General features: G+C 44.3%; 1 protein-coding gene across 4 annotated transcripts in view; it reads left to right on the forward strand.

The window, feature by feature from the left end:
- The first annotated feature begins 4931 nt into the window (after positions 1 to 4931).
- The window catches only part of aup1 (AUP1 lipid droplet regulating VLDL assembly factor), a 42930-nt gene continuing 34223 nt past the window's right edge, over positions 4932 to 13638 (forward strand). The window contains exons 1-3 of one of the 4 annotated variants that reach the window (XM_048542352.2): positions 4932 to 5212; positions 6015 to 6152; positions 12688 to 12838. In XM_048542352.2, the coding sequence (XP_048398309.1) occupies positions 5172 to 5212; positions 6015 to 6152; positions 12688 to 12838 (330 nt within the window). In that variant the 5' untranslated portion in view covers positions 4932 to 5171. The remainder of the gene's footprint in view (positions 5213 to 6014; positions 6153 to 12687; positions 12839 to 13638) is intronic. The other 3 variants (XM_048542345.2, XM_048542360.2, XM_048542368.2) reach the window with 3 other exon arrangements.

Genomic DNA, 13638 nt, shown 5'->3' on the forward strand with positions numbered 1-13638 from the left:
CTTCATAATTATGGACGTCAGAGCCGACTGTTGTAGGACTGTAAGATTTGAGCTATAAGGAGAGGCTGAATAGATTGGAGTAACACAGTGTGGATCTGGAGGAATACAGCAGATCAGGCAGCATCAGAGGAGTAGGAAAGTTGATATTTCGGGTAGGCACTCTTCTACAGAACTGACCCTTCTTCAGAACGGACCCGACACGACCCGAAACATCAACTTTCCTTCTCCTGTGATGCTGCCTGGCCTGTTGTGTTCCTCCAGCTCTACACCGTGTTATCTCTGACTCCAGCATCAGCAGTTCTACTATCTCTGAATACACTGGGACTTTTTTTCCCTTGGGGGATTGGAGGCTGAGGCATGACCTTGTAGATGTTAATAAAATCACGAGGAGCATGGATAGGGTGAATAGTCAGGGCCTTTTTCCTTGGGTAGGGGAGACCAAAGCTAGAGGGCATAGGTTTGAGGTGACAAGGAAAATATTTAAAAAGGACCTAGAGGTAATTTTTTCACACAGAGGGTGTTGCGTTTATAGAATGATCTACCACAGAAAGTGGTGAAGAAAGATACAATTATAACATTTAAAAGGCATCTGGTTGGGTATATAAATAGGAATGGTTTAGAGGGATATGATCCAAATGCTGGCAAATGGGACTAGGTCAGATTGGTATATTTGGTTGGAGCGGAGAAGTTGGACCGAAGGGTGAAGACTGATAAGTGCACCTCCTTCACAGTAACACTGTCAACACTGGAGCCCCCCAAGGATGCATCCTCAGCCCCCTACTGTACTCTGTACACCCCCAACTGTTTTGCCAAATTGTGAACGAATGCCATCTACAAGTTCGGTAATGACACCACCGTAGCAGGACGGATATCTAACAACGATGACTCAAAATACAGAAGACAGATAGAGGTCTTAGTGACATGGTGTAAGAGAACTCTCTTTCAACGTTGGCAAAACTAAAGAATCGATCATTGACTTCAGAAAGAAAGGAGAATACACCCCCATCTATATCAAAAGAACTGAGGTTGAGAAGGTGAAAAGCATCAAAGAAGGCAACAACAATGCCTCTTTCCTCAGGCAGCATAAGAAATTTGGCATGTCCATATGGAAACTCGCCAACTTTTACAGATGCACCATTGAAAGCAAACTATCCAGGTGCATAATGGTCTGATATAGCAACTGCTCTGCCCAGGACTGTAAGAAACTACAGAAGGTGGTGTGCACTGCCCAGACCATTACAGAAACCAACCTTCCATCCACAGACTCCATTTACATGGCTCGCTACCGTGGAAAGGCGGTCAACATCATCAAAGATCCATCACACCCCAGTAATGACATCTGACAACCTCTTCTGTCAGGCAGAAGATACAGAAGCAAAAGCAAAGTTGCTGGAAAAGCTCAACAGGTCTGGCAGCATCTGTGAAGGAGAAAACAGAGTTAACGTTTCGGGTCTGGTGACACTTCCTCAGAATTAATGGGTGGCTGCAAAAATGTCAGTTTCTATGCAAAAATAGGAAGGTGGGTAGGAATGATGGGATAGAGCCCAAACTGAAAAACAGTTGGACAGACAAAGGAGTTGCTAACAATCAGGCTGGGAGGTTGAATAGAGAAAGTAGGAACTGCCGATGCTGGAGAATCTGAGATAACAAGGTGTAGAGCTGGATGAACACAACTGCAGGAACAGCATCTTATATTTTGCTTGGAACCCTGCAGCCCAAGTGTATCAATGTGGACTTCACAAGCTTCAAAATCTCCCCTCCCCCGTGAGCATCCCAAAGCCAGCCTAGCTCCTCCCTGCCTCCCTAACCATTCCTCCCACCTCAAGCACCACCTCCTTCTCCTACCTTGACCTGTCCATCCTCCCTGGACCGACCCATGCCCTCCCTAAGTCCCCAACTACATTCACCTTTACTGGCTCCAACCCTGCCTCTTTGACCTGTTTGTCTCCTCACCACCTACCTTCTACTTTATCCATCTTCTGTCCGCCTCCCCCCTCTCTAACTTATTTCAGAATCCCCTTCCCCTCCCCCATTTCTGAAGAAGGGTGTTGACCCGAAACCTCAGGTTTCCTGCTCAGCCTGCTGTGTTCATTCTAGCTCTACATCTTGTTATCTGGGAAGGTGCACAGTTGTTAATGGGGACTGTTAGTAACTAACAACAGTGGGTGTGTAGTGGCAGGCTATGTGATAATAAGGCCTGGTGTGTGGGTTTGGATACTAGGACATGGAAGAGTTTAGGCCCTAAAATTATTGAACTCAATATTGAGTCTGGAAGGCTGCAGGGTCTCCAAGAGGAAAATGAGGTGTTGTTCCTCCAGCTTGCATTGGGCTTCATTGGAACACTGCAGCAAGCCAGAGATGTTGACCAGGGAGCAGGGTGGTGCATTGAAGTGGCAGGCAAGAGCTAGTTCAGAGTCAGACAGGCAGTCAGGTAGTTTTTGCAAGCAGAACGTAGATGTTCTGCAAAGCGGTTGCCAAGTCTATGCTTCGTTTCTCCAATGTAGTGGAGACCACATTCTGAGCAGCAAATGCAGTAGACTAGATTCTGGGAAGAGCAGGTGAAGTGTTGCTTCACCTGGAAGGTACGTTTGGGCTCTTGGATACTGGGGAGGCAGGAGGTAAATGGGCAGGTGTTGCACCTTTACCGGTTACAGGGGAAGGTGTCATAGGGCTGTGGGGAGGTGTTGGGGTGAAGGAAGTGTGGACCAGGGTGTCCAATAAGGAATGGTCCCAGCAGAAGGCGGACAAGGGAGGGGAAGGGAATATGTGTTTGGTGGTGGCATCTCACCAGAGGTGGAGGAAATGGCATCTGATGATCTTCTGGATACGGATGGTAGGTGAGGATAAGGGGAACCCTATCGCAGTTGTGGGAGGCAAGAAAAGGGGTGAGGGCGGAAGTGCAGGAGTTGGACCTGGTTGAGGGCCCTGTTGACAATGGAGCTAAGGAATCCTCAGTTGAGGAAGAAGGTGGACCTTTCAGAGGCTCCCTTGTCAAAGTTGGCCTTATTGGAACATATGCGACAGAGACGGAGGAACTGAGAGAATGGGATGGAGCCTTTACAGGAAGTGGGGTGTGAGGATGTATGGTCCAGGTATCTGTGGGAGTCAGTGGGTTTGTAATGGATATTAGTGGCCAGTCTATCCCCAGAAATGGAAACAGAAATGTCAAGGAAGGGAAGGGAGGAGTCAGAGGTAGATCAGGTGAAAGTGAGAGTAGGGTGGAAATTGGAAGCGAAATTGATGAAGTTTTCCAATTCCACATGAGAGAGGGAAGCAGTACCGATGATATCCTCCATATATTGGAGAAAGAGTTGCGGGTGGGGGCTGGAATAGGACTGGAACAAGGAATGTTCCACGTACCTCATGAAGAGACAGACGTGACTAGGGCCCATGCCGGTTCCCATGGCAACCCCTCTTACCTGAAGAAATTGAGAGCAGTTGAAAGATAAGTGGTTGAGGGTGATAATAAAATGTGAGGCTGGATGAACACAGCAGGCCAAGCAGCATCTCAGGAGCACAAAAGCTGACGTTTCGGGCCTAGACCCTTCATCAGAGAGCTGGTGAGGCCAAGTTTGGCCTAGCAGAGGAGGGTGCGGATGGTTCACTCTATGTTAACTCTGTTTTCTCCTTCACAGATGCTACCAGACCAGCTGAGCTTTTCCAGCAACTTTGTTTTTGCACCTGACTTACATCATCTGCAAAAATAATAAAATGTGAGGCTGGATGAACACAGCAGGCCAAGCAGCATCTCAGGAGCACAAAAGCTGACGTTTCGGGCCTAGACCCTTCATCAGAGAGGGGGATGGGGAGAGGGAACTGGAACAAATAGGGAGAGAGGGGGAGGCGGACCGAAGATGGAAAGTAAAGAAGATAGGTGGAGAGAGTGTAGGTGGGGAGGTAGGGAGGGGATAGGTCAGTCCAGGGAAGACGGACAGGTCAAGGAGGTGGGATGAGGTTAGTAGGTAGCTGGGGGTGCGGCTTGGGGTGGGAGGAAGGGATGGGTGAGAGGAAGAACCGGTTAGGGAGGCAGAGACAGGTTGGACTGGTTTTGGGATGCAGTGGGTGGGGGGGAAGAGCTGGGCTGGTTGTGTGGTGCAGTGGGGGGAGGGGATGAACTGGGCTGGTTTAGGGATGCAGTAGGGGAAGGGGAGATTTTGAAACTGGTGAAGTCCACATTGATACCATATGGCTGCAGGGTTCCCAGGCGGAATATGAGTTGCTGTTCCTGCAACCTTCGGGTGGCATCATTGTGGCAGTGCAGGAGGCCCATGATGGACATGTCATCAAGAGAATGGGAGGGGGAGTGGAAATGGTTTGCGACTGGGAGGTGCAGTTGTTTGTTGCGAACTGAGCGGAGGTGTTCTGCAAAGCGGTCCCCAAGCCTCCGCAGCATCCGCAGTTTTGTTTGGTTTTTGGAAGATACAGAAGACTGAACACACGCACCAGCAGGTTCAGGAACCGCTGCTTCCTGGCCATTATCAGACTGATGAATCGGTTCTGTAACATCAAATAAGACTGATTTTTGCTAACTTTGATCATGCCGAGAGCGTGCCCTGAGAAATGTAAGCTGTGTGCCTCTAAGTCTTTCTGATCTGTACATGCTTTGCTTACTATGATCTGCCCGTACCACTCATAAACTAAGCTTTTCACAGTATTTCGGTACATGTGGCAATAAATCAATCAATCAGTCAATTAGTCCTGACTCTTCAATCCTTCGTAACAAAAGTTTTGGCATGAGAAAGAATAGTTGTAGAGCGCATGCCCATTGAATACAGTCCCCCTCACGGAAAGGGGCATTCTGCAGGCTGTCGTGCCGCGCTGCATGCTGGGGGTTGTAGTTCAGTTTGTCCAGACGTAACCGTGAGATCTTGCGGACAGTGGACTGCATTTCCCGGCAGGCGGCGCGCGAGACCGCGCCTGCGCGTTGCTGACCCAATGCCGATACGCCACGGCCAGTTTTGCTAACATGGCGGCGACGTGCTGAGGGTTAGAGGTACGGAGTTAGAGCGAGCGAGAGAGAGGGAAGGAGGGAGAAAGAGGAGGGATGGTGGTGGAGGGTGGACGCTGCGGCCTCTGAGAGGAGAGACGAGCACCGGAAGAGTTTCCAACTCGCCTGGAGGACAGGGAGCAGGAGAAGCTGGGATCGGGGCCTCAGCTCAAGACCCGGAGCAATGGAGAGGCCGAGGGTGCAGCAGCTGCTGGAGTTCAGAAGGTGAGAGAGACTCAGGATCACACCGACCTTAAAACGGGCCGCAGTGACCTTTAAACTGATCTCTCTGACCCTCAATCCGAATGCATTGAATCTCTCACTAATCATACTGATCCATAAAATGATCACACTGACCCTCAAAACAACTACTCTGAACACACTGAGATTTGAAATGTCCATGCGAACTCTTCAGCTGTTCACTGTGACCTTCAAATTGACTACAGGGTCCACACTGACTCCTAAACTGAATAGATTTAACCCGCTGTTCATTTTCTACGCGCATGCATCTGCTACTTCTTAAATTCTCTGGGATAGTGTCTGTGCTTGTCTTGGTACCAATTTATGTTGTCTGACTTTGACATGTTTTGTTTCCCTGCTGCCATTTGCCAGCCGTGTATTTTCACACGCAACAGAATTTCTGCTGAACTCTTTGACTTTACTTCCTGACCACTTGACATCACTGTACCTCTGGGCAATGAAATATTTGGTCAGTTAAAGTTTAAATTGCAATTTCCCATTTTTGCACCTTAATCTCTTTTTACCCTGAATATAGTCACACTGAAATGACTATAGGGTAAAGGTAAGAATGGAAATAAATGCATGGCCAGGCACAGAATGTAAGTTGGCACCATTAATTTGCAGGAAAATCCAAAGTAGGGATCTTGCAGTTGGTACTAGAGATGGAACCTCTCTAAGTGTTTAACTTCTAAGAGCAACTTACCTGTGACTTACCCATCTGCCACCCTCTTTCCATCCCTTAAGACTTTATGCAAAGTTCCTGAGTGTCTTTATTTTGCATTTGCAGGTTACCTACAGATGGCTTCATTCTTGCCCTTCTTGTGCTCTATACTCCTTTCGGGATTTGTTTAATGCTTCTCAGGATATTTATTGGGCTTCATGTTTTTTTAGTCAGCAGTGCTCTTCCAGATGGCTTTTTGCGAAGGTAGGTTCTTTTTCTCTTCTCCATGTCCTCCAGTCATTCTCAATTAAAATTTTTAAAAAACAGATGGCGTCCTGAGGGTTTTGTTTTAATTTTTCTTTACTTTTTAACAGATGGGTATTAAGTGATGATCCACCAGGATTGGGTGAGAACGTTGGAGTGAAAAGGAAACAGGGTTAATTTTCAAGTTAGAAATAGCTGATGATGGTAAAGTGGAGACATTACCTAGAATATATATGGTAGAACCATTTAACAGCCTGATGAGCCTGCACTCCATATGAGCTCTCCTACCTTACAATATCTAATCCTACTGGTGTACCATAGAACATAGAAAAGTGCAGCACAGTACAGGCCCTTCGGCCCACAATGTTGTGTTGTGGAATAATCCTAATCCAAAAATGAAATAACCTAACCTACATTCCCTTCAATTCACTGCTGTCCATGTGCATGTCCAGCAGTCGCTTAAATCCCTTCTGTACATTTCTCAAAATTGTGTTTAACTGACTTTCCCTGAAATATACCTGAGTTTCTAGTGTTTCCAGAGAGAGGCTACAGTTCCCCTTGAGATAGAAGGCAACAGGTAGAGTTGCTATGTTGCACACATGTTGTCTACCTGTTTTACTGTGATCTGTGCCAATATGTATTAAAGCAGGTTACTTGGGCTCAAAAAGACTCAAGTGCTGAGTTGAGAAGTACAGAATTCTTAGATCTGACAGTATTTGTTTAAGACGCTGTTTCCCCTGCCTGGTCCATCTAGACTAAGGGGACTACCCATTTAAGATGAAAGTGAGTGCGTTTTCTCATTCACCGGATTGTGAATTCTTGCACTTCTCTACCTCATAGAGATGTAGTTGTCATATGATTGAGTATAATCAAGACTAAAATAATAGGAGTCTTGGGATAAAGAAACTCTGAAGGAATCTGGAGTTGATGTAGGAACTCAGCGTGGCCGTATTAAAGAGCAGAGCAGGCTCGATGATCACACACTGCAGCTATTATTCTTTATGTTGTAATAGTATGTGTATGGGTATTGGCGGAATATCAGTGTTGCAAATTACATTGGAGCAAAAGAGCAGCTCATCACCACCTTACGCACCACTCAGGATGAGCATCTGTAATTCGAGAATAAAGAACCCGAGTTTGTGTTTGTGTCAGCAACTCCCAAGTAGTGCGTTGGATTCCAACTTCAACTTACCGAGCTGCTCTCTAAATCTATAAACTCCAAGCAGTTTTAGCTGATGCCTTGAGGGTTCATTCACCATTTTGCAGTCTTGTGTTTAATTGTGCTTCTCGCATTTCTTGCTGATGAGACATTAAATTGAAGCCCTTTCTGCCATTTTAGGTGGTTGCAAAGGATCCTTTTGACAGGAACTGAGAACTTTTTAATTCTAGATCATTCGTTAAACGTGGACATCTCTGGCATTTATTGCTCATCCTTAGTTATCCTTCAGATGGCAGTGATGAACTGCCTTCTTAACCCACCAAGGTCTGTTTCGTGTAGATACACCTACAATTCTGTGGGGGAGGGAGTTCAGCTTGTTTAACTTTTCAATATCCTGCACTCAGTGTCTTTGTAATTCAATTTGGAATAAAATCTCCATTTCATTAAAAATCTAGTTAAGTTTCAATTTGCAAATAGGATGAAAAAGAGGACTTTTTAAATTAACTTATGGGATGTAAATTTTCTTGGCTAGGGCGCGTTTATTGTCCATCCCTCTAAGTGTCCTGGAGCAGATGGTTGCGAGTTAAGTCCTAAAGATGTGTGGGCTAGGTGGACTGGCCATACTAAATTGCCCGTAGTGTTCAGGGTTGTGTGGGTTATAGGGGGATGGGTCTGGGTGGGATGCTCCAAGGGGCGGTGTGGACTTGTTGGGCCGAAGGGCCTGTTTCCGCACTGTAGGGAATCTAATCTAAAAACTTGAAAGCTGCTCTCTAAGGAGCCCTAGGGACTTTCTGCTATGTGTCTTGTCGATGGTACAGACTGCTACTACTTAATATTGATGATGGAGGAAGTGATTGATGGAAGATGCAGTACCAATCAAATCAGTTGCTTTGTCATGGGTGGTGTCAAGCTTCTGGACTGTTGTAAGAACTGCACTCAGGCAATTGGGAAGTATTCCATCACAGCCCTGACTTGCGCCTTGTAGGCGAAGGACAGGCTTTGGTATGTGAAGTTGTAAAAAGGCTGAATGTTTATATATATAATACAAAATGTTATGTTGCTTCTTTGTTTTAATATAGCTACCTCTAGCTGCGCCTTGCAGTGCTGTAATAAAGTAGGGCTGCACTCTCTGAGGTGCCATCTTTCTGTAAGAGATGCTAAACCCTCTCTGCGTTTGGCTAAATGTAAATGATCCCAAGGCACTATTTAAAAGATGGACAATGGATTTTTCTCTGGTGTTCTGGACAATATTTATTCCTCACAGAACATCACTAAAAAGACAGCAAAATGCTGTGAAACTTGGAGATCTGAAATAAGCACAGAACGTGCTTGAGAAACTCAACAGGTCATCGGTGGATAGGCAGATTTAATATTTCAAGTCCAATGTGACTTCTTCTGACTGTCATTAAAAGCCACTTGCTTGCAGTATTATTATTTACTGTTTGTGAAACTTATTATGAGCAAAGTGCAACTCATTTTATAAATTATAAAAGTGACCTCATTTTAAATTCAGAAAGTCACGAAAGGTGCTGCAGGAATATGTCGTCATCCTCTAAAACATGGACATCTGCCTTAAGTTGCAACCGTGCTGTTCTCACAAAGTCAAATCACGCAAGTTAGACACAAGATGGTGATAGCCGGAATCACTGGAAATATGTGACAGCTAAAGTGGTCAGAAAAACGTCAGTATTTTGACTGTTAGAACAGTTTCTCACAACCAGTGATCTCTGTCTTGATGTGACGGCCCCAGGACCCGAGTTCAATTCCAGCCTTGGGCAACTGTCTATGTGGGTTTCCTCCCACGTCCAAAGGTATGCAGGTTAGCTGGATTGGCCATGCTAAATTGCCCATGTAGGCTATGTGGATTAGCCATGGGAGATACAGGGGTAGGGTAGGGGGTGAATCTGGGTGGGATGCAGTTCTGAGGGACTTTTTGGACTCAGTCGGCCAAATGGCCTGCTTCCACACTCGGGATTCTATAACACTCCGTGCATTTTTTTCCGTTTTTTTCTCTACACCTCATAGTAGAAATGCTAGAGACAACTGTCTTAAGTTCTCAGGGTGGGTGAGGGAGGAAATGGTGCATTGTGCCATTACCACCTTTTATCTCCCTTAGACTTGTACTCAGGGCTGTCCTTGTCTAGTGAAGGAAATGGCGGCTTAATGTTTGGGTTCAGACAACGGGTGACCTCTTGAAACGTTGACCTGTCTTTTATCTTCATGTGTGGATGGGTCTGCCTTGTTCAGCTTTTTCTGTCCATTGTTTATAAGTTTATACCATAAAGGCATGAACGCTTCCAGGCATAGTTCATGTGGAGATTGATGACAGCTTTGAATCTACCAGATGTGTGCTGGTATGTATTTTTAAAGCATGTTAGAGAAGCGGTAGTCTAATCCTATTTATACATAACAACTTTCACTCTCTTTGGGTGTCCCAATGTTCTTTCCAACAACAAATTAGCTATTGAAGAGTCACTTTAGCATATGCAATAGTCAACGTACACTTAACAAAAACCCGCCGACACACTGAGATGATTGAAAAGAAGTAACTTCTATTATTAGTGGTATCTCTCTAGACTACGAGCCATCCAAAATGTTTCCCAATCCACGTAGGGAATATGACAATCAACTGACACACCAAGCAGTGACTAAGTAAAAGTATTTTTTTTAAAAATTGAAAGAACTGCGGATGCTGTAAATCAGGAACAAAAACAGAAGTTGCTGGGAGAGCTCGGCAGGTCTGGCAGCATCTGTGAAGAAAAGATCAGAGTTAACGTTTCGGGCCCTGTGGTCCTCAGAACCAGTTCTGAGGAACGGTCACCGGGACCCGAAACAGTAACTCTGATCTTTTCTTCACAGATGCTGTCAGACCTACCGGGATCTCCCAGCAACTTCTGTTTTTGTCTATGTAAATGTGTTTTAAATCCTTGTTTGAAGGGTAGGTATTAGGCAGAGCACCTGTCAAGGTCTTTCCTTTACAAAATAGTGCCGTGAAATCTTGTATGTCGACCTTGATATAGTATATCATTCAAAAGGCAATCCTCCCTCGATACTGCAACATTGTTACCTTTTGACTCTGTCCTCTGCGTTGTGGCTGATGGATCACTTACTACTTATCTGTAAAAATGGGATATACACCAGGTGAAAAAAGGTGGTATCGTGGAAATTCCAGAAACATTGTGCCGAGTGTGGAACTTTTGTAATTCTGAGCTGTTAGCGTGGTCAGTTTGGGTGATTGTAACAGCCAACCCAGGTTGGTGAAAACAAAGCAAGCTCAACAGGGGGTGTCATATCAAATGGAACATGATATCCGGTCATGTTCTGGGTGGTGAACAGGTGAGGCTGATGTGTTTTATCCTGCGTCATTGTTCTTTGCAGTCGCTTTGAATAAAGTCAGTGTACTACAAGCAGCCTTTGGGTGAAAAAAAATGTTAAGGTGCAGCTGATTAATTCAGATCAGTGCTCCAAATTTTACAGAACAGGAATGACTGTGAATTTTTGCAAAATAGTGATAGCTGTCTGTAGCTAAGTCTCCGCATGAAGTATATCATGTGCACGGGGTTTTCTGCTAAAGATAGTGTCCATGAGTGAACAGCATGTTGGTATTCCCACCTTCTTTACATTTGACAAGGGAGCTGGGTGTACGGCTAGGAGCTGAAATTTTTCTTATTGTTTCTAGGTGACTATAAGCCATGCTGAAACTGACAATATTTATGACCGTGGGTACCTTGTCTTTGCAATTTTACAAACCAACTCTGGTACTGACTACAATCACACACATAGTGCATAGGGTCCAATGGTGCAGTGATCATGTCACTAACTTTGAACTAGAAGGTCCGGGTTCAAGTCCCACCTGTTCCTGAGGTATGTAATAAAATGTCTGAGTAGGTTGATTGAATATCAACCGGTAGTGCTTGGCTCATGCTCACCTTTGGCAAGGTTCACTGAACTTGGTAAGTGATTGTGCCCTATTTCTATATGTATATTAGTTGTTTTTGATTAATTTTAGAAACTCTGAACAAAGCATCAGAGCCACAACCGAACCCTGATGTTGATTCCTGATGCTCTTTTGTTAAAATCTAATCTGACATTGTGTTACTAAGATTTTCAACATTTGAAGAGGAACGGTCATCGGACCCGACACGTTAATTCTAATTTCTCTTCACAGATGCTGTCAGACCTGCTGAGCTTTTCCAGCAACTTCTGTTTTTGCTTTACTCTTTAGCAAACCTCTCAAGCTTCTTTCTTCCCTCCTCCTATCTCCTGCCAGATGCCAGTTATGAAACAATGTATCGTCTAACCACTGCTGCTTGATCATCTCCATTACAATCTCCTACTTTGCAATTGTGAGCCTCTTCTCTTCATCAAAGCAAAACTCTGTGCTCTAATAAATGACGAGTTTATTTTCAATTTACCAAAGTGCTGGAAGGTGACTAAAAAGGGCAGAATGTCTATTAAAATAATCTGAGACGGTGCATCAGTTCATGAATCCTCGTGTGAAATCAGCAGAATGTAGCACTGTCAGAAGGGTAGTCTTTCAAATGAGCTGTTGAAATTGTGTACATTCTTAGCTAAGGGAGCCCTACTCTATTTCAAGGAACACAGTAATGCTTCTTGGTGTCCTGGTCTCAACAAACAGCAAAAAAAAATTATTTTGTGGAAGCTTGCTGTGTACAAATTCCCTGCCAATGTTTCTTGCGTTGCTGCATTAACTTCTTTATAAAGTACTTCATGATTGTAAAGCAGTACTGAAACACTGAGGTTATGAAAGATGCTGTATCTCAATGTCATTTTTCAAATTTGCATTTTCAGTTTCAGTCTTGTATTCAGTGAGAGAAGGACAAGGCCAGGAAACAATGATTAACTTGTAAATGGCTAACAGCGGAGCTAACAGAGGGGGCGGCAATGGCCTAGTGGTATTATTGCTGGATTGTTAATTCAGAGACCCAGATGATGTTCTGGGACCTGGGTTCAAATCACATCACAGCAGAAGGTCGTATTTTGATTTCAATAAAATATCTGGAATTAAGAATCTAATGATGACTGTGAATCCATTGTTGATTGTCAGAAAAACCCATCTGTTCACTAATGCCCTTTCGGGAAAGAGACTACCATCCTTACCTGGTCTGGCCTACATGTGACTCCAGGCCCACAGCAATGTGGTTGACTCTGAACTGCCCTCTGGGCAGTTAGGAATGGGCAATAAATACTGCCTAGCCAGCAACGCCCTTGTCCCGTTAATGAATAAAGGATTTGCCTCGCTAATGTCCAGTTTTATGACAGGGTATCCCTGATAGAAAGAAACTGTATAAAAATTGTTTGTTATTTAAGTTCTAAGTGATGTTTATAACTTCTGCCTTTTTCTGGATCATGCAGGGTTATCGTGCGGGCAATGTGCACAATTCTGGGTGTAATTGTTCTACAACGTGGCTCAAGGCATCGAGATAAAAATATCAAAATCTACATCTCCAACCACATCACCCAGTTTGACCACAACATATTGAATTTCCTTACACCCTGTCACACGGTAAGCTGAAGTATTTTAAGCAAGCTGGTATGTGTATTTACTTGTACTTGCATAACACTTTGCTAAATGCTGGATGTTTGCACCAAACACAAAGCTAGTTCTAACAGTTTGTTGACTTATTTTCCTTGCCTCCAAATCCTTAAAAAAAAATCTTCAGGAGCAGGAAAGTGAAAGAAAACTTGAAAACACTTGTTCATCTCATCCCCGTAGCCCCTCCCTGCAGAAGTGGATCGTTTTTGAAAGTGACTTACTCTGTTTGTTTCACTGGTCTTATCCAATTCACCTATTCAACAATTTCTGATGCCCTTTTGGTGAAAATGACCCACACCCACCTTTACCCTCACCTCAGCCTTCATTTTTAATGTGTAACTTTCTTAGCGTATATTTCGTCTGTCCTGGAATTTGAAGTCGCTCAGTTGAGTTCCTCGGCTTCATTGATTAATTTCCTTTGTAAGCTTTGGACAAGTTGGCTGAAGACAAATTTTACCCAGTTTGTGAAATGATTGGTCAGAATGTTGCTTTGAGTCTGAGGCTGGAACAATGTTTTCCTGAAGGTAAGAATGAAGAGCAAGAGTAAGCCTTTCAGCCCCTTTGAACGTGCTGCACTGTTCACTAGAATTATTGCTAATTTTCTACTTCATGTACATCTTTCCATATGATGCCCATGTTCCTTGATTCTTTCGTTATCCAAAAATCTGTTAGTCTTTGAACTCTGTAAACGTAGCCACAGACTAACTGGAACAGTAGGCAGTTCCAGATGTTTACAGCACTCTTAAGTGAAGAACTATCTCCTCATCCTA

The sequence above is a fragment of the Stegostoma tigrinum genome, chromosome 1, assembly GCF_030684315.1.
Source record: "Stegostoma tigrinum isolate sSteTig4 chromosome 1, sSteTig4.hap1, whole genome shotgun sequence".
Classification (NCBI taxonomy): Eukaryota; Metazoa; Chordata; class Chondrichthyes; order Orectolobiformes; family Stegostomatidae; genus Stegostoma; species Stegostoma tigrinum.